The 27,559-nt window shown below is 32.3% G+C and overlaps 1 protein-coding gene and 1 long non-coding RNA gene across 18 annotated transcripts in view; one reads left to right on the top strand and one right to left on the bottom strand.

Annotated features, from left to right (window-relative positions):
- The window catches only part of LOC147833032 (uncharacterized), a 248,845-nt gene extending 242,476 nt beyond the window's left edge, over positions 1 to 6,369 (top strand). For 9 of the 13 annotated variants that reach the window (XR_015513133.1, XR_015513129.1, XR_015513131.1 and 6 more), the window contains one exon: positions 6,092 to 6,369. Coding sequence is in view for 2 of the 13 variants with exons in the window: in XM_087290181.1 (XP_087146307.1) it covers positions 6,092 to 6,275 (184 nt within the window). In the remaining 11 variants the exon portion in view is untranslated. The remainder of the gene's footprint in view (positions 1 to 6,091) is intronic. The other 4 variants (XR_015513143.1, XR_015513127.1, XR_015513125.1 and 1 more) reach the window with 1 other exon arrangement.
- LOC147833033 (uncharacterized) overlaps positions 1 to 27,559 on the bottom strand; it is a 219,557-nt gene that overhangs the window by 58,645 nt on the left and 133,353 nt on the right. The gene's annotated exons all lie outside the window — the stretch shown is intronic.

The raw sequence follows: 27,559 nt of genomic DNA on the forward strand, positions 1-27,559 counted from the left end.
AAAGTTTTCTGCTCATATGCATTTGAGAAGAAAATGTATAAATAGAAGACAGAGTGTTTTTCAGGCAAAATGCAAAGCACATACAGTATAACGATCTGCTACTTGTCTTTATTTTCCATAATGGCCTCTTACATCTGACATTTAAATGCATGACAATCTGCCAGAGGGACTCGAGCACTCATTTATTAAGCTTGATTTATATATAATTTACTTTAACCCTCTTCAGAAAAAAAGAAACAGAACACCAGCAACTAATCTATGCGCATACAGAAATTGCTAGACGGTTTATTACTATTGCTGTTTTGAAGTAGACAATCCCAAAAGAGATGAAGTGAAGCAGATGTGTCTCTCTCCTCCATTAAACATCTACTGATCCCTTTAAGTGCTTTGGCAAAAAAAAAAAAAGAAAAGTCGTCCAGACTCTCAATAAAATAGGAGAGACGGTAATTTAGGAGAATCAAGGGAATTATCATTTTGACCGGTTCACAACTCCTTAATAGATCTGGTCATTAGCAGCACAGTCTAATCTGTTTCACAAAATTAATTGCTCTTTATGTCAAGTCCCTGGAGAAGGAGACACTTGTATTTATGTGGCATGCAGGTAGTTAAGTGTGTTGATCAGATAAACAGATTAAAGCTCTGTTTTTTCCCCCTAAAAGGTTCATGAAATCAAACTTTCTTCAAACTGTAAACATGTGGTATTTAAAAAAAAATAGAAATGTATATTAAATTCAGCAGGGAAAATAAGTATCAAACACATCATCATTTTACTTGAGAACCAAATAAAACCATACATGCAAAGAAAACAAATCTAATTAGTTTACAAATTCTAAGTTATGTGTAAGGAAATGATGCAGGGAAAAGTATTGAACACATGAAGAAAGGGAAGTGAAAAGCCTAGACAGAAGGGGTGTCAAATTTTAAATTGTTTCTTCGATGCACCGATATGCCAACGCGGACAAAAATCGGTATCGGTTCAGCAATAGATCCTAACCAGTTATTACATACTGACTTCACTTATCTCATAAGCACTATGTTGCACTATGTTGCCCTGTTGAGAGTATGACCAATCACAGGCGTTTAACAACTTGCTCGACAACGCTCAACAAGCGAGCGGGACAACATTCAGTTTGTTTATTTGCTTTAAATACTGATGTTGTTCTGTGCCTGTACATGTACTTTTGTTTGGTGCATTCAGAAAGAGTGTTTTCTTTGAGCAGGTAGAAAGAAAGATACAGCTCATATATCCAACTGCTTGTATTAAAGGACAAAATTACACAGAAAAGTATGCAGAAGTGTACACAAAAATGTATTTACAAAGTATACGCTTTAATACAAAAAATGTGCTGTGAAGTAAAATATCAAATTGTTTATAGAAAGCATTATCAATGCACTGTGATATCAACTTAAAACGAATTGATGGCATGATCATCGTAACCGAACCGTGACTGCAGTGTAGGTTCACACCTCTACCAGACAGCTGCTGAAATCTCTCAATAGTCATTCAATGCAACCTTCCGCTCTTCATCATGGTAAATTCACATTAGTGAGGTTAAAAAAGTAATCAAAAGTATTGCTTTTATACTGATTAGTTGACTTTACTAAAAAATAAATAATGAAAAAACAGAAATCACATAGCTTTTAAAATGATTAGATGAATTTACTTTAAAAAGTGAGGAAACCTGTTGCTTTTATAGCAATTAGTTGACTCTAGCTTAAAAAAAGTGAGTAAATCTACTGTTTTATTGGTGATTGGTTGCCTTAAAAAAGTTAGTAAACCTATTGCTTTTATAGTGTTTACTTGACTTAAAGTCAATAAAGAGTCAACTAAACTGATTCAAGTTACAATGGATTTACTCACTTTTGAAAGAAAAGTCAACTTGTTGCTTTTAGGGCAATAGGTTTAAAATAAAAATAGTAATAATATATATATATATATATATATATATATATATATATATATATATATATATATATATATATATATATATATATATATATATTTATTAATTTTTTTAAAAATCTTTTGACAGTGCACATATAACTGTTAATTATTTAATATAACTAATATATACAAAGATCAGTTATCACGATTTAAAATGCATGATCTTCCAATTAATTTAAATAATAATAGCTGAAGAATGGTACTGTACATTAAAAAAAACATTTTGCTGCTTGAGCAAACTACTTATTTAAAATTTGCTCAAACAACACAATTCTTGAGATTTTTTAGTTAGTTTTATGTTCAATCCACTTATATTGTTAAGATAACTTAGGACCAATCCCAATTTTACCCCTTCCCCTTCTCCCTACCCCTTGTTTTGCGTCTTCACATGAAGGGGTAGGGGTATCACAGTTTTCTTGAGCTTTAAAGCGTAGTGCTAAAAGGAAGGGCTAGATAGTCCTTGAAAAGGAGATTTTTCAGAACCACACTAGAAATCAAGGGGTAAGAAAATTTCCCAGAATGACAGTATGGCTGCACACGGAAGTCAAGAGATGCACAAATGAGTATTTCTTGGCATTATTCCAAATTTTTACAACAAAAAAAGCATATGTGTTAATATACTACTAACAGAGTATGCTTAAAAAAACACAAAAATAAAAAAACACTAAATTTGGCTATCTATAATCCCTATTAATGGCTTAGAATGGCTTGGAATTCTGGTCTAATGGCTTGGAATGGCCGTTTTTTACAGTGTCTGGTGTAATATTAATGTTGTTGTCGAGTGTTTAGATGAACATGGCCACTGTGTAAATGCACAGTACGTTACAAACTTATTGCCACATTATATCGTTATGATAACATGATATCGTTGCCTTCAGTGATTTCCTGAAGAAAAAAAAATAACACAAATGGAATAACTACAGCAGGCGCCATTTTCGATTTCATATGAAGCAAGAGATCCCCATGACATATGATGATGTGTGCAGGTGTTGTAGTGCTGTCCCATTTCTTAGGGGTAAATTATGAAGCGGTAAGGGTACAAAAATAGAAATGGGATTGCACCTTAATCGATTTGTGTTGGTACAACATAAACAAAGTTTGTGGAACAGAACGCCAAAATGGCAGATTGATCAAAACACTAGTACATAGCAAAGTCAAATAAAACCTATCATCGCAAAAATAAAAGCTATATCTTCATAAACATTTGATTTTAGAATACAGCACATTGCAATGCAAAGGAATATGTATAACATTTTCCAACATAACATACTTAAATGGTCAAAACTTGTGTTATATTGTAGTATGGCAGTTCCTTATGCTATGCTACAACATTAGAAGCAAACAAACAAACAAAAAAATAGTAGAAAAAAACAAAGAAAAACAAAAACGAAAACAAATTAAAGTTTTACAAAATGAATGTAATTTAGTCTCTTTGATGATCTCTTTAGAGTGTCTCATGTCTAAAGTGATGAAAGGCATTGTAACCTATAAAGACCATGGCTTTCAAACACAATTTATAAGTAGCTTTAATATTTACGGCTCTGAATACATAAAAATACATAAAACATATCTTTCAAGGTGACCCCGATTATACCAGCATGAGGTTTGTGAGCTACACTGAACACCATTATTAGAAACCAGATCACAGCAGAGGTCTGTGTGTGTCAGAAGAATCTGATTAACACTGCGTTTTCCACTACCTTTTATAAATAATGCAGCATGAACAGTCTAAGGCCATGCCAACCCTCAAAAACAACCACTGCTAACTATTCTATCAAAACAACAGCTATTACAGGCATTATTATAGTGCTCAAAAGGAGCTAATATTGTTTGAAAACAGTTCAATTATTTAACAATAAATAAACAAAAAGCTAATGTAGAGTGGAATTGACCAATAAAAAGCAAGAGACGCACAAATTACTTGAAGTCATAAATAAGTGAGGCAGAACTGGTTTAAGATTGGAAAACTTGATGTGGCTGTAATCTAGTTAGTGTTTTGTGTATTTGAGTGTGTCTTGACACTAAGGGCTGTATTTCAATGCTCTAGGCACAAATTCTGAAGGGCATGGCACAAAAGCATTAATTCCGAATCCACTTTTGCTATTAAAAGGACAGAAAATAATTTTTTTGAGCCATGGCCAATGGCCTAACAAGGTTGTGCTTATTCTCATTAAACCAATCAGTCCCATCTCCTATTCCCTTTAAGAGTCAGTTGCGCTGCGCCATGGCACATTTGCTCTTTACATGGCAGACTTTGTGGAAAAACTGAATGCTTCACTAGCGAGAAAACAGTTAAACAGACAATCTACAGTGCAAGAATAAAGAATGAACCTCCTCCATCCGGACTCTTTACTTTCTCTTTACTTTACTTTTACTTTCGTAGAGTGAAAAAACAGTGGAAACCTTTTTAAGCGCAAATGTTTGTTTCAAAGCTATTTCTAAATTGAGTTTTAATTTCCAAACGAATAAATGAACAATAATAACAGTTATATCCGAACACATTTCCTATTCTTATGCCCCATATGATCCAAAGCCTGACAGGTAGACAAATTTAAACTTGTTTTTATTAAAACAAATATAAATAAGCATATAATAAATAAAACCAATGGTAATAATAACATAATATAAATACAAATTGTCAAGAATAGACTGAAAAAAGGCCCTCATGAGGTGTAGATGGCATGGAGGTAGTGAAGAAGAAATAGAAGAAATATTTTTTTTAATCTTTTTAATAATTCTTTTAATCCCTTTTTTGGTTCATATGTAAAGATATTTGTGTATTGCTGTACATTCTGTGTGTATTAAAAAATGTGTAAGCGTTTGGAAATGCATAGGCGCATAACTAAAGCGCTTTGCTTTCTTTACTGAAAAAAGAAAGAAAAAAAAGGAAGCAAGTAAATAAAAATGAAAGTAAGAAAGAAAGAAAGAAAAATTTAAAAAGTAACAAAGAAAAGGAAAAAAGGAAAAAAAGAAAGAAAATAAGAAACCAAGAAAAAAGTGAAAAGAAAAGAAATTAAACAAAGAAAAAGTAAAGTAAAAAAAGATAGAAAGAAAGAAAGAAAGAAAATGAGAAAAAGTAAGAAAAAGAAAGAAAATAAGAAATATAAAGTAAGAAAAAGAAAGAAAGAAAGAAAGAAAGAAAGAAAGAAAGAAAATAAGAAAAAGAAAGAAATAAAATAAGAAAGAAATTAAAACAAAGAAAAAGTAAAGAAAGAAAGAACGAAAGAAAGAAAGAAAGAAAGAAAGAAAGAAAGAAAGAAAGAAAGAAAGAAAGAAAGAAAAAAAAGAAGAAAAAAAGAAAGAAAAAAAAAGAAGAAAAAAGAAAGAAAGAAAGCAGGAAAGAAAGAAAATGAGAAAAAGTAAGAAAAGAAAGAAAATAAGAAATATAAAGAAAGAAAGAAAGAAAGAAAGAAAGAAAGAAAGAAAGAAAGAAAGAAAGAAAGAAAATAAGAAAAGTTAAAAAGTGAAAGTGAAAAAGAAAAGAAAGAAATTAAATCAAAGAAAAAGTAAAAAAGAAAGTTAGAAAGAAAGAAAGAAAGAAAGAAAGAAAGAAAGAAAAAGACAGAAAGAAAAAAGTGAATATGAAAAAGAAAAAGAAAGAAAGAAAATAAGAAATACAAAGAAGACGAAAGAAAGTAGTAAAAAGAAAGAAAGAATGAAGAAAAAGAAAGAACGAAAAGAAAAGAAAGAGAAATTAAATTGTAAAAAAGTGAGAAAATAAAAAAGAAAGAAAGAAAAAAAGCAAGTAAATAAGAAAATGAAAGAGTAAAAAAAAAGAAAGAAGTACAAAAAAAGTAAAAAAAAAAAAAGAGTAAAAAAGGAAGAAGGAGAAATACACAAAGTTTGTCTGTAAGCAGAGAAGTCTTGCTTCCAGCACTATTACATCCAGCAGACTCAAACTTTGGCTGTGCTTTGTTCTATGTGCTAATCACCACAGACATTTGAAATGAAACTCTCCAGCATGTGTTTCTGACAATCTAAGAAATGGAGTGCACAATCGCTGGAAACACAGATACTAAATCTTCATCTGCTTCTCTCTAATAGTGTGAGCAATCCAGCAGAATCAAATAAAAGCATGCAACAAGAATGAGCTGTACTGGATGTGACACCTCTTCTCTCTCTTATCAAACCATCTATTGTTTGCAGACTCCGTGTTCTCTTTGTATCTGCACACATACAGTGTGTGTTGAGCATCGGGGGAGTGAAAACACTGTCAAGCAATCAGTCAATGGATGTCATAATGTCACTGAAGTCCCCGATGGCTGAATCCAGCATGGAAATCAATGGCCAGAGACATATAAGGGTGTTTCTTCATCTACAGCCACTTTAACGGCAGATCCCTGAGGCTGACTTTTATTAAAACTAACAGATTTCAACTTTTTTTTTTTTTTGTTATAAAGGTCATATTAAAACTTTCTGGAAAACTTTTGACTGGCAGCGTCATTTCTTTTCAAAGATCTGTTATTTCAAGATTTTACATTCAGATGCGCAAATGTGCTCTATGCAGGTGAGTGTGTCTGACAAACCACCGTAGGACACACTTTTCCTGTGTTAATAGGCACTTAGTTAGAAATATTTCTATTCTTTATTATTGGTCTTCAACTTTTTATCACTGTGGACTGGTCAATACTTATCAGTGTTTTGTAGCTTGTAGGTTGCTAGGCGACCATTAACCGTTTCTCAGAGGATGACAAAACATTGCTGTAACTCTGATACAAGTTGTATTTATAGAAAAAATTAGAAAGCAATGCAGTGTTTGGATGTTCTTTGTTTGTCTGAGAAAGTAAGTCTACCGAAATGTGTATATTCCATTCAAGCTGAAGCTGATCGGTCAATTCTTGTCACGTGGTGCTCAAAGGATTCATTCAACTTGGTGCGTATGAAAGGTCCAAGCGCATCACACCGCTTCTGCGTGCATGCTGCGCACCTCCTTTGGAAAAAACAAACTCGTGCGCACTCTAGAAACGATGCGACATACGAACGGCCCCTAAAAGGCTGCCGTCATTTGCAATCTCCAGCAGTTGATCTTCTTGCACAGACATGGTGTTGTTGACAAATGGGACAAATGGTGTTGTTGACAAATGGGTTGCGGATCTACTCTTTGGCAGTTTTTTGGTCCTTCACAGGGTCTTTTCCCCTTTGTTAAGAAACAAAAAAGTCTTTTTCTTACTCATTTTGCTGCTTGTGGGTTAAATCTGGGCGCTCAAGTGACTGAGATGTAACTGAAAGAATACCGTCTGTAATAAAGTTCACGGCCCTTTGGCCGCCGGAAAGAAGGAGGCGGAGAACCGACGCAGTTTTTAACTGATTTATTAATAACAGTGACAGCAGCTCCTCACGGAGGCTGCCGTCTAAACCAAAACAAATGGATGGCAGCTCCTCACAGAGACTGCCATCAAACTGAAAGCAAAAGTAAAAGGCCCGGGCCCGGTCCTCTCTCGGCTTCCTCTGCCATCGTTCCTCCTTTTATGGTCCAGAGCTCCTTCTGTGGGATTCGAGGCAGGTGCGCACCGCAGGTGTATTCACTTACGCGGTGGCCTCACTCCGTTCCCACGGCTCTCGGCCACGCCCCCATTTAATATTTCTTGTTCAAATTAGGGATGCTCATTTCGATTCATTTTGCCAACCAACAACTGCCGCTCGTTAACCGAATATTACTCGATAATAGAATAAAATTAAAATATTATTTCATTTAAATAAATAATTGACATGCCTATTTTGTGTGACGCATTAAATATTGCATTTTAAAATACTGATTTATTTTAACATGCGAACAGCATACAGAACATTATAGAGCATCTTCACGCACCTGCAGTGTTTTCAGCAACATAGAAAAACAGAATAAACTAAACAAAAAGAATAAAATAAATTCTACTCTAGATATTTTTTACCTACATGACAAATTTAGATTACAAAACGAAATCACATGACATAGGCTGTTTGTCCAATCATGTTTTTTTTTTTTTTTTTTTACCCATCAAATAAAAATATTAGGCTACCTCAAATAGATCGCTCCGCGAAAAATATGCATTTAAATCGTTAGTATTATATTACAAAGCCTCGGTCAACATTTTTAATAGAAGTCATTAGTTTAAAGATTATGTCTTAATTTTGATTATGACTTATTTCCTCTGTCTCAATCATAATGATAGACAATGACAATGATCCTTAAGGCTCATATGTTGAGTTTTTGTAAAGTATAGGCTTCTACGTAGCATATAACAAGTTTGTTGTTTACATACATTATTGCATTAATTTGCATGCATGTTTTATAAGCTGTTAAATGAAAGCCACAGTTTTGTGCGAAGATATCATTATGCAAAAAAAAAAAAAAAATTGTATTGTTAGGCTATTTGTTTTGTATATGTAGGCTATTTCAAAATGTATATTATATAAGAACTATTAATAATTGTAATTTTCCAAATGAAAAAAAGTTTGGTTTGTTGATTGTAGCCTACACTAAATCATCAATAGCCTATTTGTTGAGTTTATGACTCAAAAATTTTTCCCGTGAGTTAACAAATATGTGTTGCACATTTAGGGCCCGACCACAGCGAACACGCTTTTCCATTCCAAAAACACAAGGCGCACCGCACTGCCTTTTATGTTGATGAAGAAAAGAAGCGCGGTGCTCTTTTTTTATGTCACTAAAAAAACGACTGAACCAGCTGAGCTGTATTGTATTGTAATTTTTAATAGCATTATGATTTTCAAGATTTGTAAAGTCATACAGTTCTGGATGACTTGAAACAGTGACCACTAGTCTATCCTCCATCATTAAATGTTCGCCTTTGTCATCTTGACAACACAAACACTGCTGTCACCTTAAAGGAAACCCTGCCTCTGCTTTCATTTGATTAATTTTTTCATTTGAAAAATAAAAAAGACGCGATTGAGGTAACATGCTTTTTCTGCTCCAGTGCACATTTACGGCAAAAAGGCGAGGCACGCAGGGCGCATGAGCAGCGCGTAAAACACTTGCGGCTGTTAGTAAACCATTTAAAAGCTGCACTTCTCAATGCAAAAAGCGAGTTCTCTGTGATCATCCTCGTACGCAGCCAAACTTTAAAAATATATAAACTAATATTTTTTTATTATTTAAGCAATATTTTTTTATTAAATAATTAAAAATGACATTTTTCTTAAAGTGTCCATAATTTACAAAATATCCATTCATGAATAGGCAAGACAAATGAAAAAGTGCAATATTTGCTGAGACTAGAATCAATATACAGTCAAGCGTGTAAACAGTGATATTGCTGCTATTTTTTTGTATATCGTAGAACCTTGCTGAATGAACAGGTAAACACATAAATGCTTCAATATTCTCCAGTTCCTTTAAGGACACACACACAAACACACAGAAACTGATACTGAATAACAATTGATCTGGCTTTCCATACAAACTTATTCTCATGTTGAAATACAGTGCCAAAAAACCTGCAGAATCCTAACAACTGTAAAAACATCAAAACTGTCCCAACTATTAGAAAACGGTCATGCTGAGTTTGAACACAGAAGCCTCCTAAAATTGCCCCCCTGATTTACAGTAAATTGCTTTGATGCAGAGAGCAGATGAAATGTGTTCAAGGCCAGCATGCTATACATTTTAATCATGCTTAATTAGAGTATACAAATCTCAAGTTTACCATCTTATTAAAGTTCATACCATCTTCTGATGCATTTAGGCCACCAGAAGACCATTGTAAAGACATTACACCCAGCTCTTTTGGCTCAGATTTGGCTCAAAGCGCAGAGACAACAGCCAACAGAAAAGAAATGTGATGTACTGAATGGCTAGCGTGGTCATCTGGAGTTGGTGAAGCAGATGGAGTTGCTCTACCATTATGAGCTTCATCAGTTCTCTGGCACGGGAACTTAGCCTGTTGTTAGCACTTGCTAAAGGGTCAGTATATGTGAACACAGCATATATGAAAAACTAGATTTCCTTTTTACTTTATTATAGCACAGAGACAGTCCCAGATTTAAGTGACTTATACAAAATGCTGGGCTGTTATAATCAGTGTACCATTTACAGGGGGTTTTGGAGGACATGTAATCCCCCTAAACGTAGTCAAAACAGGATGTGTGCATGTTAACATTTACAGCTAAAGTCAGAATTATCAGCCCCCTTTTAATGTTTTTTAATTGTTTTTAATTATTTACCAAACGATGTTTAACAGAGTAAGGACATTTTTGGCAGTAAGTCTGATAATATGTTTTTCTTCTGGAGAAAGTCTTATTTGTTTTATTTCGGCTAGTATAAAAGCAGTTTTAAATTTTTTAAACACCAATTTAGAGACAAAATTATTAGCCCTTTTACGCTACATTTTTCCTTGATAGTCTATAAAACAAACCATCATTATGCAATGACTTGTCTAATTACCCTAATCTGCCTAGTAAATTTAATTAGTTAAGCCTTTGAATGTCTTTAAGCGGTATAGAAGCGGTATAGAAGTATCTTGAAAAATATCTAGTCAAATATTATTTACTGTCATAATGGAAAAGATCAAATAAATCAGTTATTAGAAATATGTTTTTAAAAACTTTTCTGTTTAGAAATGTGTTGAAGTAATCTTCTGTGTTAAACAGAAACTGGGAAAAAAAGTGGTCTGATAATTCAGAAGGGCTAATATTTTTGACTTCAAATGTAAATAATGGAAAGTAGTTTGCTCTGAGCTGTATCTCAAATAATAATATTAATAATAAATATGACTAGAATAGTTTTAATAACTTATTTCTAATAGCTGATTTATTTTGTCTTTGCCATGATGACAGAACATAATATTTGACTAGATATTTTTCAAGACTCTTCTATACAGCGTAGAGTGACATTTAAAGGCTTAACGAGGTTAATTGGGTTTACTAGGCAGGTTAGTGTAATCAGACAATTTATTGTATAATGGTGATTTGCTCTGTGAATATTTCCTTGCTCTGTTTAACATAATATATGAACACTTAAAAAAAATAAAAATTCAAATGGGGGCTAATAATTCTGACTTCAACTGTATATGATTGGACACAGCATATGCCGGTTCTTAAAAATGATTCAGTCAGTGTTTTCATTTTTTAATTTAAATTTGTCATTTAAGTAAAAAATATATAGGGCAGGCAAATTTGTTTTATTTTATTCTTTTCGTTTAATTTATTCCTTTTTTCTTTATTTCTGCTGCTGGAAACACTGCATGTGCGTGCAGATGTTCTGTAGTTATATATGCTGCGGTTAAAGTAACTGTGGTAAAGTAAATCAGTATTTTATTTATTGTGTCACACAAAATCTACAGATTAATTTTCGTTTTACCAAATATTAATTTTATATTAATCTGACCAGTTAACTGTTAATATTTGGTTAACGAGCTGCGGTTGATGGTTGGCAAAATTAACCAAAATGAGCATCCCTACTTTGGTGAAAAAAGACTCCAGTATCTCTCCAAAAAGTCTATCTCAAGGCTCCTAAAGGTTTTATTCAAGTATTACACTACAGCGAGCACCTAAGTGAAGTTTGTTTCCGTTCTCATTCAGAAAGTAATCAGTGTACTTCTATGGAACAATGGTTCTGATTAAGCAAAGCCAGCAGCCATAAGTTCCAATCAACTCAGAGCAAAGTCTAATTTTCTTTATATATTTACACCCTACAAATGATTCTATGCCTCTCAAAACAAAGGCAAATATTTTGGAATATCGTTTTTTTTTTTTCTGAGTTCTCAGAGAGAGAGAGAGAGAGAGAGAGAGAGAGAGCCAGTAATGATTAACCATTATGTGTTTAATTGGTTCTTGACTGAACAAATGATATGTTTACCCTATAATTACACATCAGAATGAAATCCCAGCTAAATTAGTGTGCGTTTACTCAATCAGAGTTTACCAGCTTTGCATTTTTTTCACTGCGCTAAACGGCAAATCCAATAAACTGATTTGATCATTGCATATACTTTTGATTGATGCAAGTGACAGTGACATAATGTGTAAATGAAACGGCAGATGGGCATTCTTAATTAGAACTGCCTGTTTGATTATTTAAGAGATTCCTGTTTATTTACACATCAATATTTCTAAGTCAGGCTTGAGGGTCAAACATGGGACAGTTTAGTCTGTCATAAATGATCATTGAGTCATGAGCATTGCTTTTAAATCCGAGGCACTTTAGATCTGTTTGGCCGTAATTGCGTACTTAAAATAAATGTGTTACATTATAAACCAAAATGTCACATGGCACTTAATTTTTTACATTTTAAACACTCCAATCGCAACAGCAAATCGTTTTATTATGGCTTTGCACATTAAATATTCTCTTGGTAAAAAAATAACTAATATTCTTCAAATAACATTTTCTATTTGTTTGCTTGTTTATCTTGATGGTTCACAGCAAGGACTTTTGTTAATGGCGGAATAATCAGATTAATTTCCTATTAATATGTTAAACACCTTAATATTGACTTTAGCCTCAAGGTGGAAAGGCAAACATCATTGTCCTCTAGACGTGCTTTACCAACAGCTCACCAGCATGTTATTCCAGTTTCTCCCCATTCTCTGTCAATACATGCTAAATTAATAAACAGCTTTAAAAATGTGGTCCAGATATTACTGAATGGAGTCTCAGATCTCTAAAGATGCAACGACTGACACTTTTTTATTGACTCTAGTGGGATTCAAGAAGGCAATTAAAAAATACAAACACAAGATTTGCCAATTATTGGATGAAATTCTAGGTGGCATGGTTGCACAGTGGTTGGCACTGTCACCTTATAGCAAAAAGGTCGCTGGTTCTTGCTGGGCTAATTGGCATTTCTGTGCAGAGTTTGCATGTTCTCCCTGTGTTTGCATGGGTTTCATCCGGGTGCTTTGGTTTCCCCCACAGTCCCAAGGCATGTGCTATAGGGTAATTGAATAAACTGGCCGTAGTGTATGTGTGTGCATGTGAAAGTGTATAGGGTGTAGGGCTGTGGCTGGAAGGGCACCCGCTGTGTAAAACATATGCTGAATAAGTTGGCAGTTCATTTCGCTGTGGCGACCCCTAATGAATAAAGGGACTAAGCTGAAGTAAAATGAATGAATGAATGAATGAATGAATGAATGAATGAATGAATGAATGAATTAATTAATTAATTAATGGAAGAAATTCAGAATTTTGGCTGAATTCTCCTCTTGGTCTGCATGCAAAAATCAAGCAAAAGTGTGTTTTGGTGAATTTTGATTTAGGAACAAAGGCCTTAAAAGATTCATAATGATTGCTAATTTGAACTAAATCACAGATGGATCTAATCGTGTAAACAAAACTCTTTGAATTAACACAGTTGAGTGCATTTTGTTTAAAGGGATATTTCACCCAAAAATCTAAATTCTGCCATTATTTACTTATCCTACACTTGTTCCAAACCAGTTTAAATTTCTTTCTGCTGTTGAACACAAGCGGCAACATCGTGAAGCTAGTACGGAAGTAACTGAAAGTGCAATTCATCGAAATTGCGCTAGTCCTGGCTCCATAATGGAACACATTTCAATTGACCCAATGTTAAAATGACCAACTTTACATCAGAAAAAATGTTTACAGCCCGGTACGAAGAACGATTTTGGTTCATATAGCTAATATTACACTTCATGGCAACTGTGAGGGGGGTGAATTTTTTTTATAACTTATCCGTTTCATTTATATTAAGTCTGCATAATTAAGGGCGTGGCCACTTGAGATAGCTAGGTCTCATTGGTCACGTCATGTCACCTCAGCTGATTCCGGCTGATTAGCTGCTGAACTCGACATTAACATCATATTTTTGTTTTTATTATGTTGCTTTACACAGTCAATTGCCTTTTGGAATTATTTCTTATAATTATCAGATAATATGGCATGCTGTGTGCACTTAATTGTGCTCACAAACTATTCAAGTGGCCTCCATTTCCCAGGTGAGTGAAATTCTTATATACTTGTATACAGTGTTGGGCAGTAGTGTTGCTACAAGTAGTGACGCTACTAGCTTAACTACATTTCTCAGTAGCGTGGCCGTAGCGTTGCTACTTTCTAAATCAAATAGCTTTTCAGTAGTGAAGCTATTTTATTAGTCAAGTAGCGCAGTAGCGTCCACACAAGCTACAATTATAGATCGTGGATTGTTAAGTGAAACCACCGCCATTCAAAGAGCCGTGAAGCCGGTGTTTGGCAGATGAAAGTAAATCCATATGATAGCGAGAATGGCAAAGTGTTTTACTGTAGTCAACAAACTTTTTGGTGATGTACAGCCACCTCTCTCTTTAGTCTGTGATGTCGCCAATCAATCATTGGGCTGACACGAGCACTTGCCAATGTTTCAATGGCAATTTCATTAATCACTAAGACAGAATTGACATGGATTGAAGATGCTTTGATTTAAAAATGAATAAAATAAAACAAATAAAAGCTTAGATTTCGATAAGTTGGCATGTAGCTTTTGGCTTAGCTTGCTAAATTTGCCAAGGGGTAGCTTTTAGTGTAGTGAAGCTACATTTTAAGTAGAGTAACTAATAGCTTAGCTCACTACATTTTCCAAGTAGAGTGCCCAACCCTGCTTATATATCATATCTATACATGTATTTGTTTTATTGTATCATTTTAGCATTTATAATTTTCTTTAGAACTTGAATGCACTCCAGAATCTGATGACGCGCAAACAAAATGGCGACGGTTGGACACGCCTACTTATAGCTTCATTTGCACTCTTCAGATAGGTGATGTCACAGATACTGCGTCCATATCTTTTACAGTCTATGGTTGATCACAAAAGACTGAAGAATGAAGCCATTGAGTTAGTATAGAAGTCAACGTTTGTTGTTGTTTTGTTTAAGAGAAAAAATAAATTTATTAAACTTTATAACCATGAAATGGTGAGTAAATGTTTATTTTTGGGTGAACTAACCCTTTAAGTTTGCAACGCTTTACAGAGCACACTTTTAAAATGTTGCCCTGCCTGCTTATTACAGTTTAAACTTTTATTTTGATACAGTTGAGTTAAAGTAGATAAACACAGGTCGCACTATTTTGGTATGTAGCTTATTTATTTCTAAGTTAAATAGTTTCGGTTTAATTTTATTATAATGGTACTTTTTTTCTAGCAACATCTGGCAACACTAATGAGTCGAGTCGTACCTCTATTCCCTTGTGTTTTCCTGCACCCCTAATGCAGAAGTGAGTCACGACTACATAATGAGAAGATTTTTTTTTGTAAATGTGTGTGTCACTATCTACAATTTTCAGGGGTTAATTCAGTTGTAGAATGCAGTTATCACTTCTAATAATTACATATCTATGTGTAGACGAAACAGGATTAAAGTATTAAGCATTAAAGTGTTTTAACAACTGTATTTAGCAGTGGTGTGCACAAACATTCGAGTCAGTTCTTTAACAAATAGTCCAAGTGTATTCCTTATTCTCATTCTGAAATGCTGTTCTGTATGATGTAATGGCATTTTCAGTGAGTTAATTTACTTTCTATTCGTAAGGAAAAAAAGACATTATAAGTGAAATGTGCCTCATTAAATTTTTAAGTATGTTTGTTTAATTAATTAATTTATTTTTTTAAAGAAAACCTCTGCTCACCAAAGATTATTTTTTGATAAAAAACATAAAAACAGTACAATATGAGAAATATTACAATTTAAATAACTGAAACATAATATGGCACTTTTAAATAAGTGCTTTCTATATTAATAATCAAAATCAGTTTGATACATGAGATCATTTGGAAAGCATTAAAATATGCATATTAATTCTCATTCTATATTATTTGGTTTATTATTTATTACTTAATAATATTCTGGAATTGTTTGTCTGTTATGTACATACTGTATACAAAACATCTGATTTACAATAAAAAGAAAACTTCTGCTCACCTTTTTGAAAAAAAACATAAAAACAGTAAAGTATGTGACATAATATTACAATTTAAAATAACGGCTGTCAATATGAAAATATTTTAATCAGATTGATACTTTACATTCTGTAGAAAACATTAAGGTCTCTTTTTTGACATCTTAAGCTCAAAGTCTAAAGCACATGGTGCAAAAGCATGGAGGCCATCTCTGAATCTACTTTTGTTTTTAAGGATGGAAAATTATTGTTTGCGGCCTGGCACATGGACTAACAGGGTTCTGCTCATTTACTCTTTACTTTACTTTTACTCTTTACTTCTTTACTTTCGTGGAGTAAGGAAGCCGTAGAAACTCACTTGACTGAAGACATCCATAATTACTTAATTTCGTTTGTTAAGTGCAAAGATTTGTTTAAAAACTATTTCTAAATTCAATTCTAATTTCCACCAAACCAATAAATGAATAATAACAACAAAGTGTTATCAAAAAAAGTGAGTTACATCCAAATACACGTCCTATTCGTATGCTCCAAATGTTGATGCATACAATCTCCAAAACCCAACAGGTGGACAGATCTAAACTTATTTTATTTAAACAAAATTTAAATATGCATATAATAAATAATGCTGCTAATAATAATAACATTATACAAATGCAAAATGTCATGAATAAACTTTAAAAACCTGCACAGGCACTCAAACGAACATGTTCTGCACTGGACTTTAGACTAGCTTTTAATTGGTCAATGGCGTGGTCTATTTCAGTTCCTCATAATAGCAACGTGCCAACAATGCACTTTAACACGCCTACTTTTTAGACTAGCACACCGATGAGTCCACAAAGTGACACATATTGATTTGCTATTTATACAACACAGCGCAAAACGTGAAAATTACAGTTGCGTTGGTCTGAAAATAGCAATAAATCGATAAAACATGTCTTGCGCCTTATTGCGCCGGGTTTATGATAGGGCCCTCTTATGTGCTGATTTAGTGCTCAAATAATGTTTTTATTATTTATTACTTAATCATTTCGTGGAAACTAAACTATTATTTAGGATTATTTTAAACGTCAAGCTGTTATATAAATATACAACAATAAACAATAAAGTACAACTGATTTACAATAATCTCCATTTATCATTACGTAAAAGCTAAATTCTTAACCCAAGCATTATTCCCTAGTGCCTGACGACATAGCAGGCACATCTACTTACTGAAAGGCACTTGAAGGTCATTGGTTATCAGACACTCAAGCTTCCCTTCCACATACACAGGAAACAATAGTGCCGTTTCCTGTGGCGTGTGCATTCAAATGCTCAGGGGACCCGCAACACTCTGTACTCTTCAGGTGGAACAAACCTGTATGCTCCTCACATTTAAATCCTTTTAGCGTTCCTTCATGGTCCGGCATGTTGTGTAAATGCGATACATGCCGTCTTCCTTTCAGGTTACTGATCAAGCTTGACAATAACCAAACTAGATTGCAATGCTTTTGAGTCACACATATAATAGTGTTGCCCTGATAGACTTTCTAGCTTTACTGTGCTACTTTAATAATGGATACATTATTTTGATCAATACTTTTGCTACAATGAGGGCATCAACAACAAATTCTATGTCTTTGCATGTTTTAATTACTTTATGTTTCAGTTAATTCCTCAAATCATGGCTCAATGTTTAGAATTCTTACTAATAATCCAGTCTGGTCAGTTGTTCAGAATTGTACTTGTACAAAATTGTACGCTGCCATTTTTTTACCAGGCCATGAAATGAAATTATAAAATAAAATAAAATTTAAAATTTAAAAAAATATATATATTAAATAAAATAATAAAATTAAACATAAAATACAATACGATAAAAATTTGTTAAATTAAATTAAAAACAAAATACAATATAATACAAAAAATAATAAAATAATAAAATAAAAATACAATACAATACAATAAAATAAAACATAATAAAAAATCTAATAAAAAGCAATTCAATAAAAAGTAAAAAAGTAAAAATAAAAAGTAAAAAAAAGTAAATACAATACAATAAAAATATATATAATAAATAATAAAATAAAATAATAAAAAAATAAATAATAAAAAATACACAAAAATTTCAATAAAGTGATTTTTACTAAAAGTAAAATAAGTTTTCAAAGTAGTTTAGAAATTCTGCTCTTAGCAATCCATATTACCAATCAAAAATTTGGTTCTGTCAAATTTATACTAGGAAATGTATCAAATATATTCATTGAACATGATCTCATAAATATGCTTGGCCCCCCAACTGTGCAAACCCATGAGAGTATAACATCTGCAGTGGTACGGGAGCAATTCGGGTGCATTTATCTCATATGAATCTCACGAGAAGCACCGCTTGAAGTTGAACACACCTACTCGCTGTCTGATTATTCAACCGCGATGCACCCACACCGCTTAAAATAGAAATTGTTATTACATTTTTACCCCTGTTGCTTCAGAGATTAAAGGCACACTGACTTAAGTCTGCAGTTACATGGTAAACAAAGTCAGCATGAAATCATAATTTACTCTTCTTATTTTTATATAATTATAGTAGTGCTTTATATAAACAATACATCTGTGCACTTCATTATTTTATAACAAATGATTTTCCTTCATAATCCTTCCACCTCAAAACAGCTTTTTTTTTTTTTTTTTTTTTTTTTTACTTCTGTTCACATGGAATGTCTTTTGGGCGGGGCTTGTTTTCTTGTTTTTGTCCAATCATCAATCTTCCTCCATTTTGGAATCCAAACGGTTCCCAATGGACAAAATCAAGCACCACCCTACATTTTTTTTCTCATTTCATGACTGTTTCAACTGAATGTTCATCATGATGGAGGATATACAATATACAAAATACAATATTAACATGCCGACTTAAATTATGGGTTCACTTAATATTAGCGGTCTGAGACTTTTAAGTCAACACCTGCTTGTATTGAATAAACATGTTTTTGTGTGGTTTTTGGTCCCCCACCCCTTACATCTAATAGCGATTTTGCCCTGAAAGGCTTTATTTTTGCAAAAAACATATAACTTATGAACAGCCGAGAACAATGGTGTGAAAGATAAACATATAAATATTGAAATTTATGTATGTAACTGTAAAGAATATTTGAAGTACCTGAAGGAACCTGTGTTATTAGTATCAGCGGTTTATATTTGGGATTATTACACGGCTGTCTGGAATACTCCATTTTGATTGGTCAGTTGCAACATTCCAAGTTGTGTTGTTGAGAAATAACAACCGCTAAATAACACAGGTTCATTCATACACATCCATATTTATATGTATCATCTTGTCTGTCACACTGCATGTTTTGACTGTTATGAATAATATATAGGTTAGTCTATGCTTTATACAGCCAGTTTTATATCCGCCAGCCTTGAGTTTTAAGTGTATGCTTCATCCAGCTGTTTTCATTTTAGTTAGCTTTGCGTTTTGGACTGTTTGGTGCCCTCTTGTGACTGAATAATGTGTAAGTTAGTGTATGCTCCATCCAGCTGTTTTTTTTTTCTGTCAGCTTTGTGTTTTTGACTGTTTGGCGCCATCTTGTGACTGAATAATGTATAAGTTAGTGTATGCTTCATCCAGCTGTTTTCATTTTAGTCAGCTTTGCGTTTTGGACTGTTTGGTGCCATTTTGTGACTGAATAATGTGTAAGTTAGTGTATGCTCCATCCAGCTGCTTTCATTTCTGTCAGCTTTCTGTCATCCAGCTGTTTTTGTTTCTGTCAGCTTTGCTTTTTTGACTGTTTGGCACCACCGTGTGACTGAATAATGTGTTAGTATATACTCCATCAGCTGTTTTTGCTTCTTTCAGCTTTGCATTTAATTAAAAAATTATTAACTAGTATGGCTCAAAACAATATTTTGTGTCCATTTTTTTTTATGTTTTGAGGCAAGTAGCCATGTATTAAGAAGAATAAAGTACATCCAGGTTAGTTATTTTTGCAGAACAAAGCCCTTCAGTCTTATAAAATCGTGCTTAGCTTTGCATTCAGCTGCCGATAAGGCTCTAGGGCTTCTGCGATAACCTCCTTGATGTACTTTATTGCTAACATATCTCGACTGACCATTCAGAAACAAGTATTCCAGACAACCATGTCACTGCTGTCACTTTAAGAAATGTTTTCCTCAGCTGTTTTTTTCACTTTTGAGCATTTTAAAACTAGTATTTTGATATTATTTAACACACTTTGCCAATCTACTGAACTGAATCTTTCAGAATTGATACTCACCAAAACATTGATTCTTTCACTAACACACTTTGTAATTTTCTGCTTTACAGTATAAAAGTAACACAAAGAACGTCATCTCAAGGACAGATACTTCAACGGAAACAGATGATATTTCTTCAATGGCTTGTCAAGGAAATCAACAGAATGTAATCGGCCTGAAATCATGGAAATTTCCAGGAGACAAATTAGCTTTCATAATGAAGCTCAACTTCAAGAGAATATCAATGAACCGGCCCTTGATGTGTCAGGATATAGTCAAGCTGATGAGCTTCAGCAGTGATGATAAGAGGAAGTATTACAGAGCAGGTCATCACGTCGCTCTAAAATTAACATGCAATTTTATGAGACGGTGTTAAAGTTTAATGCCTATAATAAACTAGATGCATGCAATAATTATTTTTTTTTTGAATGATAGGAAATTATAAAAGCAAAAACTAGAGGCAGCTTTTAATGAAAATTTCTCTGAAAATAGACAGACTAAAAATACATAGTATCCATGTTCTGGAACAAATATCATATACTGTAGTTCTATACTACTACCACTACTTTCACATAAACAACATACAGCTATAAGGAAAATAAAGACCATCATAATTTGAGTAAAAATTTGTTTTTGTTTTACTCTGTAAATTACTGATGACATTTTTTCTAATTTTCAAACTAAAAACATTGTCATGTATTGCCATGTTTGAAAATTATGTTTTGGTCAAAAATTTTAGAATTAGTTAATGCCAGTAGATACAGTTGAAATTAATAGTCCCCCTGAATTATTCGCTCCCTGTTTATTTTTTTTCCCCAATGTCCGTTTAATGGAGAGAATATTTTTCATTTCTAATCATACTAGTTTTATTAACTCATTTCAAATAACTGATTTACTTTATCTTTGCCATGATGACAAATAAATAATATTATACTAGATATTTTTCAAGACTCTTCTATACAGCTTAAAGTGACATTTAAAGGCTTAACTAGGTTAATTAGGTAGGCAGGTTAGGGTAATTACACAAGTTATTGTATAACGATGGTTTGTTCTGTAGACAGTCGAAAAAAAAATTAGCTTAATGGGGCTAATAATTTTGACCCTAAAATGGTTCATAATAAATAAAAAACTGCTTTTATTCAAGCCAAAATAAAACAAATAAGACTTTCTCCAGAAGAAAAAAAAAACATTATCAGTCATACTGTGAAATGTGAAAAATTCAAAGGGGGGCTATTAATTCTGACTTCAACTGTATACAGTGGTCTTACCAACTATAAACAATGATATGCATCATGCAATCATAATATAATCATAATATAATCATGCAATCAACAAAAGTGACTGTAATCTGCTTGTGAGTATTTTAAAATGTAAAATAATCTAATTATAAGTACTTTATTTTGGAATCGGATTGCATAATCCAGATTACATGCAATCAGTTAATACCCAGCATGCATCTAGAGTCAATATTTGATGTCTGGATTTCCATGATTTCAAGCTGATTACATGCTGTTGATTTCCTTGACAAGCCATTGAAGATACATCATCTGTTTCCCTTGAAGTCTCTGTCCTTGTTTTATTCATGTCCTTTGAGCCTACGTTCTTTGTGTTGCTTTTATACTTTAAAGCAGAAAATTACAATGTGTGTTAAGTGAAATAATTAATGTTTCAATGGGTATAAATTTTTAAAATATTTACTTCAATAGATTGGTAAAGTGTGTTTCAAATAATATCAAAGTACCTGTTTAAAAACGTTAAAATGTGAGAAAAAAAATCTGAGGAAAACATTTCATAAAAGGTTGCATGAAGTGCTTTGAAATGTGCATGTTTATTTGTTTGAAATTTGACGTAATCTAAACTAAAACATGAAGAGAGGGCGGGACATAGAGTAGCTCCTCCCTTAAAAAAACAATATATATATATATATATATATATATATATATATATATATATATATATATATATATATATATATATATAAACCTTTAATATATATTATTAACTGTTGGTAAGCTAAACCAAATTTAATGCGTGACTTCTGCAAATCATGGTAAAAATGCATGTAAGTGAAAAAAGTTTGCACACTTAAAAACCAAAAAGACACAGGTGAGATTTAGTTCTGAGAAATATATTAGGGGGAACATATATATACATATATATATATGTATGTATAAATGACCGAACATTTACCTTTTTGTTCCCCCTAATATATTTCTCAGAACTAAATCTCACCTGTGTCTTTTTGGTTTTTAAGTGTGCAAACTTCTTTCACTTACATGCATTTTTACCATGATTTGCAGAAGTCACGCATTAAATTTGGTTTAGCTTACCAACAGTTAATAATATATATTAAAGGTTTATATATATATATATATATATATATATATATATATATATATATATATATATATATATATATATATATATATATATATATATATATATATATAATAATTTATGCAGTCATGCACATGTTTTGACAGCTAATATTCCAGTGATTTGATGCTTTGCAAAAGTTGCACACGCCCTTACTGATTGCAAAATGCTTTTTGTTGCAAAATTAATTTAAATTACGTCCTTGCGCCGATTAAGAAACTATAGGCCTGGGCTACTATAGTAAAGAAATTTCTATCTAAAATATAAAAAATACATAAATAACTAAACAAGAATTTCATGTAATTTTGCTCACATGGATAATTGAATATTAATTAGATGATGTCATTACGCTGCTGTGCCATCAGCCAATCGTTGCATGATTTCGAGGATCGATAGATCTGTCCTTTACAACACACGCAGAGATCTCAGATCAGTTCATCCAGACATTTTAATCTGATTCTTGAACTTGTTTGAAGAACCAAATTAGTTAGGAATGTGTTCTAATGCTCGGAAAAACCTAAAGCTTGTTTACACTTTTATCTTTGACCCACATACAGGGTTTTTCTCTTAGTGTGCACCACTTCACAGTGTTTAAATAAGATCATATCCATACGTTTTAATAAATTAATACCTTAAACTTTGACCAACTCAAATGTATCTCTCTCTTCTGTATTTGCACAGTTCTGGAATAATCGTGTGACCTTTTCTGAGGCGATTTCTTGAAAAGGACAGCTAGCATGCCCTAAATTTCACATGAAGGTGAACAGTGACAGAAGACACAGGCTAGCAGAGTTTTCAGCATGTAAGTGCTGAGAAACTCCCCGAAAAAACCTGCTGCTCCTGCTGTCAGGCCAAATGCCAAACAGCCTGCCTGCTTCAGCCATACTAACCCTGGGAAAACGAACATGTCACTTGCGAAATATCATGAAATATCTGAATATTTCACGAGTTTATATCACATTAGATCTGATGTATGACCTGTCGAGAGTTTGTAAGTGAATGCTATTAGCGTAAGGACGTCCTCGAACATGAAACGACGCAAAGAAAGATTAATTGAGCAGAAACAAAAGGATGCATAAACAGAGAAATTCAAACGTGCCGAAGTCCTTTGACTATCAGACATCAGTTCCCCACCGTCATGCACGTGACAGATACCGCAAGGACGTTTTAGGAGTTGTTTGACAGCATGTTAACAGAGGCTAGTGCGACTGAGGAAACATCTTTGCTATGGTAATGTGTCTCTCTTGTATAGAAACCTTATGAATAATAAACATCGCTGCATTTGAAAGTCAACTACAAGGTGTTAGACTTGGAGACAAACAAATACGACGATTAATGAATGCGACAAAACAGTTTGTAATATAGATTCTGTACAGTATATGATGCTCTGTGGTGTTCCCATATACAAATCTAATGCGTGGAGATAAATGAAAATGCCATACAGTATAAGGCATAAGATTTCAAACACAGTTGAAGTCAAAATTATTAGTCCTCCTGTGATTTTTCTTTTTTTTTTTTTTTATATAGATATATTTCTCAAATGACGTTTAACAGAGCAAGGATTTCTTTACAGCATTTGTGATAATATTTTTTCTTTGGGAGAAAGTCCAAGAATAAAAGCAATTTAAAAAAAAAATCATTTTAAGGTCAATATTATTATCCCTCTTAAGCAATATTTGTTTTCTTATTGTCTACAGAACAAACCATTGTTATACAATAACTTGCCTAATTAACCTAACTTGCCTAATTAAATCTAGTTAAGTGTTTAAATTGGACTTTATGGTGAACACTAGTATCTTGAAAAATATATAGTAAAATATTATTTACTGTCATCATGACAAAGATAAAAGAAATCCGTTATTAGAAATGAGTTATTAAAAGTTATTATGTTTAGAAACGGGTTGAAAATAATATTCTTTCCAATAAACAGAAACTGGGGAAAATATAAAGGGGGGCTAATAATTCAGCAGGGATCAACTGTATTTAAAAAAAAATTGTCATGTTAGAAATATTGCAAAAATGTTCATTAATTTTTTTTCACCCATTGGAATATAAAATCTGTGCATATTTGTTCAAATTTTGTTCAATCTGTTTCATGTGCATCTTAGAATATCATGGACGGATTATAATTGATTAATTTCACTAATTCAATTAAAAAAGTGAAACTCATGTAATACTATTTCTGATTTATTAACACACAGATTGATATATTTGGTGTATTTATTTATTTAAAATTTAGATGATTATGGCTTACAGTTAATAAAGCATTTTATATTGATAAAATTTTAATATTACTTACAGCAAATAAAACAAAGACTTTTAACAAAGAAATATTGGACAACTGAACAGTATGAAGATGTATAGCACTTAATATTTGGTCTGGCCTATGGTTTTTGCCCTATTTATTTTGTATGTATATATTAAAACACCTCACATTCCCCAAAACATTAGTTTTTGGTTTCCCAATGGTCATCATATATATATATATATATATATATATATATATATATATATATATATATATATATATATATATATATATATATATATATATATATATATATATATATATATATGGAGAGAGAGAGAGAAAGAAAGAGAGAGAGAGAGAGAGAGAGAGAGAGAGAGAGAGAGAGAGAGAGAGAGAGAGAGAGAGAGAGAGAGAGAGACAGTTGTGTTGGTGTTGTATATTATGCTACAAAAACCTTGTAATGAACTGTCATTGTAATTTCTGTTATTTTACAGACATATTACTCCGTAGATTATTTCTTGTAGGGATGGGCAATTTTGGCCTAAAATAAAAATCTTGATAAATTGAACATTTTATTTCGATAATGGTTAATGACTATTTATTTATTTATTTTTAAAAAAGTGCCCTTATATGTTACTAACAGGCTTTGTACAGTAAGTATGCTATTATAAGTGAGAGGTTTCTGAATGAAGGGTGCATTACTTGATTTTAAAATAATGAAAGGAAACACAGATCTACCATCTGTGATTATTTATTGAACATCAACATTGAACAACTGACATTAAAACAAAAACGAACTGTCACTTTTTTCTTATAAAAAAAGTGAAAATAAATAATTAGATTTTTGAAAACAAAATAAATTATTTTCAAAGTTTTTCATATTAAAAGTAGAAAATAAGCAGTATCTCTTATAAATAAAATAACCCTTGTATATCATGTAAATTATACTTTAATCAGTGTATTTCTTGCATCTCTGTAAACAAATTTATTAATGAAAATAATAATTTGAATGAAATTGAAAATACTATATGCTTAAAGCATCTCCGGTGCAGCTTCCAATCATCATCAATGTAGTGCAAAGTAAGACTCAAGAATGGGTCTATTGTCCTACTTGACCAGAGATCAGATGTGGGTGCAAAGTGGCTGCAGAAGAAAAAATAAAGGCTTAACAGAGCGGGGTCATGTGACCATATGCGGTACAATAAAATATTGAAAAAATTTAGATCAATTATAGGTTCTGAAAATTGATTTTGATTATTTTATGATTCATCAACCATGTATTATTTCTTAAACATTACATTATATCAAAATACTAAAATGTCAACAAAAGTCAACATCAAAAGTAGACAGAGCAGAGATCAACATCCCATGATGAAATTCACAATCATAAATAAATAGAAAAAAATCTTGTGAATCAAAAAACACAGAAACTGTTAATTAACAGATATTTTTTTACAGTTTTGTTAAGCAGCTCCATATAATCTTTTTATTTATTTATTTTTTTTAAGAAAAGCGCCAGTGCTACAAACAACTATAATTTCCATCTGCAATGCTTTGAAACGTATATGCAATACAGCTAAACACCCTTCTGTGAAAATTCTGTAGATGCTTTATGCTTCTAATTTAAACATTCATGGTGTTAATGAGTTTTTAACACCATTCCTCAAAGAAAGTGTATACCGCATATGAATGTGAATTCATAATAGAGCTCCACTGGTGGCCAACTGAGAAGCTCTACTTTTGAAAGTGTTGCTTTAATGCAAGTCATTAAAGTGAATGTCTTTGCATGCCTGCTGATTTCTCGGTGATCTATTAAAATCAACATCAGTATTCTGCACCATATATAAAGCAGTGAATTAAGCGCAAACAAATCAAACTGTCTATGCCTCAGCTTTCTGGGTCATGGAAGAAAAACAACAAGCCGTTTGCTGTTCAATAAGGTGCTTTCTGGAGTAATGTTTGTAAGGTTTTAAATGTTTTATGAGACAAAACTATTAACACATGCAAGCTAAATTAATACATTCTAGAATAAAACCGCCTTTAAACATGTTTTAAATGCATTGCATTAATACAAACAAACAAATACACAGATCCATACACAAAGCAGGGGAGCTCTTGGCTCGGCCCCCTTTTTAAGTTGGAAGTCAAAACTAATTTTCATTTGAAGTAACACACCCCTAAAACAATGTTCTGTGTACACGGCCCCAAATTTACACACTTAACACATTATAATAAAAAAAATCTGAATTGAGTTTTTAACTGAAGCTTAACTGTCACACTCAGAAGAACCATAATATTAATATTAAATCTTAAAAAAGGGTAAAATAGGTGCCCATAAATATTGCTAGTAGGTATTTACATGTGCAATAACTATTTAAGTGGAATAATAAGTGGAGCTGTGCATAAATGGATTTGCTCTTCAGTGTTTGGACTTTCAGCAGTGAAAATTAAACTACACTGAACTGAACTAAACTGAACTTCAATGCTGAAAACTGGACTGAAGCAGTTTCAATTTACAAGAACTTAAGCTGCTTTGACACAATCTACATTGTAAAAGCGCTATAGAAATATACATGAATTGCATTGAATGCTTGCATATATTAAAAACAGAATATTATCAAAAAATTATTTATTATAATTCAAGTAAAAGTTATTATAATTAAATAAAGTTAGTATAAATTATTATTATACATTTATTATAATTAAACAAAGCAAATAAAAAAATAATAAACTCATTTACATAATGATAAAATATTTGAATTAAATAAATTTAAATTAACTGTCAAATTGAATAAAGATAACATAAAATCATAAATACTGTAGACACATTTTAAGTCCTCAGCTGTTTCACAACTTTTACTAAAATGGAAATGTTAAAAAAACAGCAGGTTCTCAAAACAGTACCATT

Source organism: Danio rerio, chromosome 17 (genome assembly GCF_052040795.2).
Source record: "Danio rerio strain M-AB ecotype USA chromosome 17, GRCz13ab, whole genome shotgun sequence".
In the NCBI taxonomy this organism is placed as follows: Eukaryota; Metazoa; Chordata; class Actinopteri; order Cypriniformes; family Danionidae; genus Danio; species Danio rerio.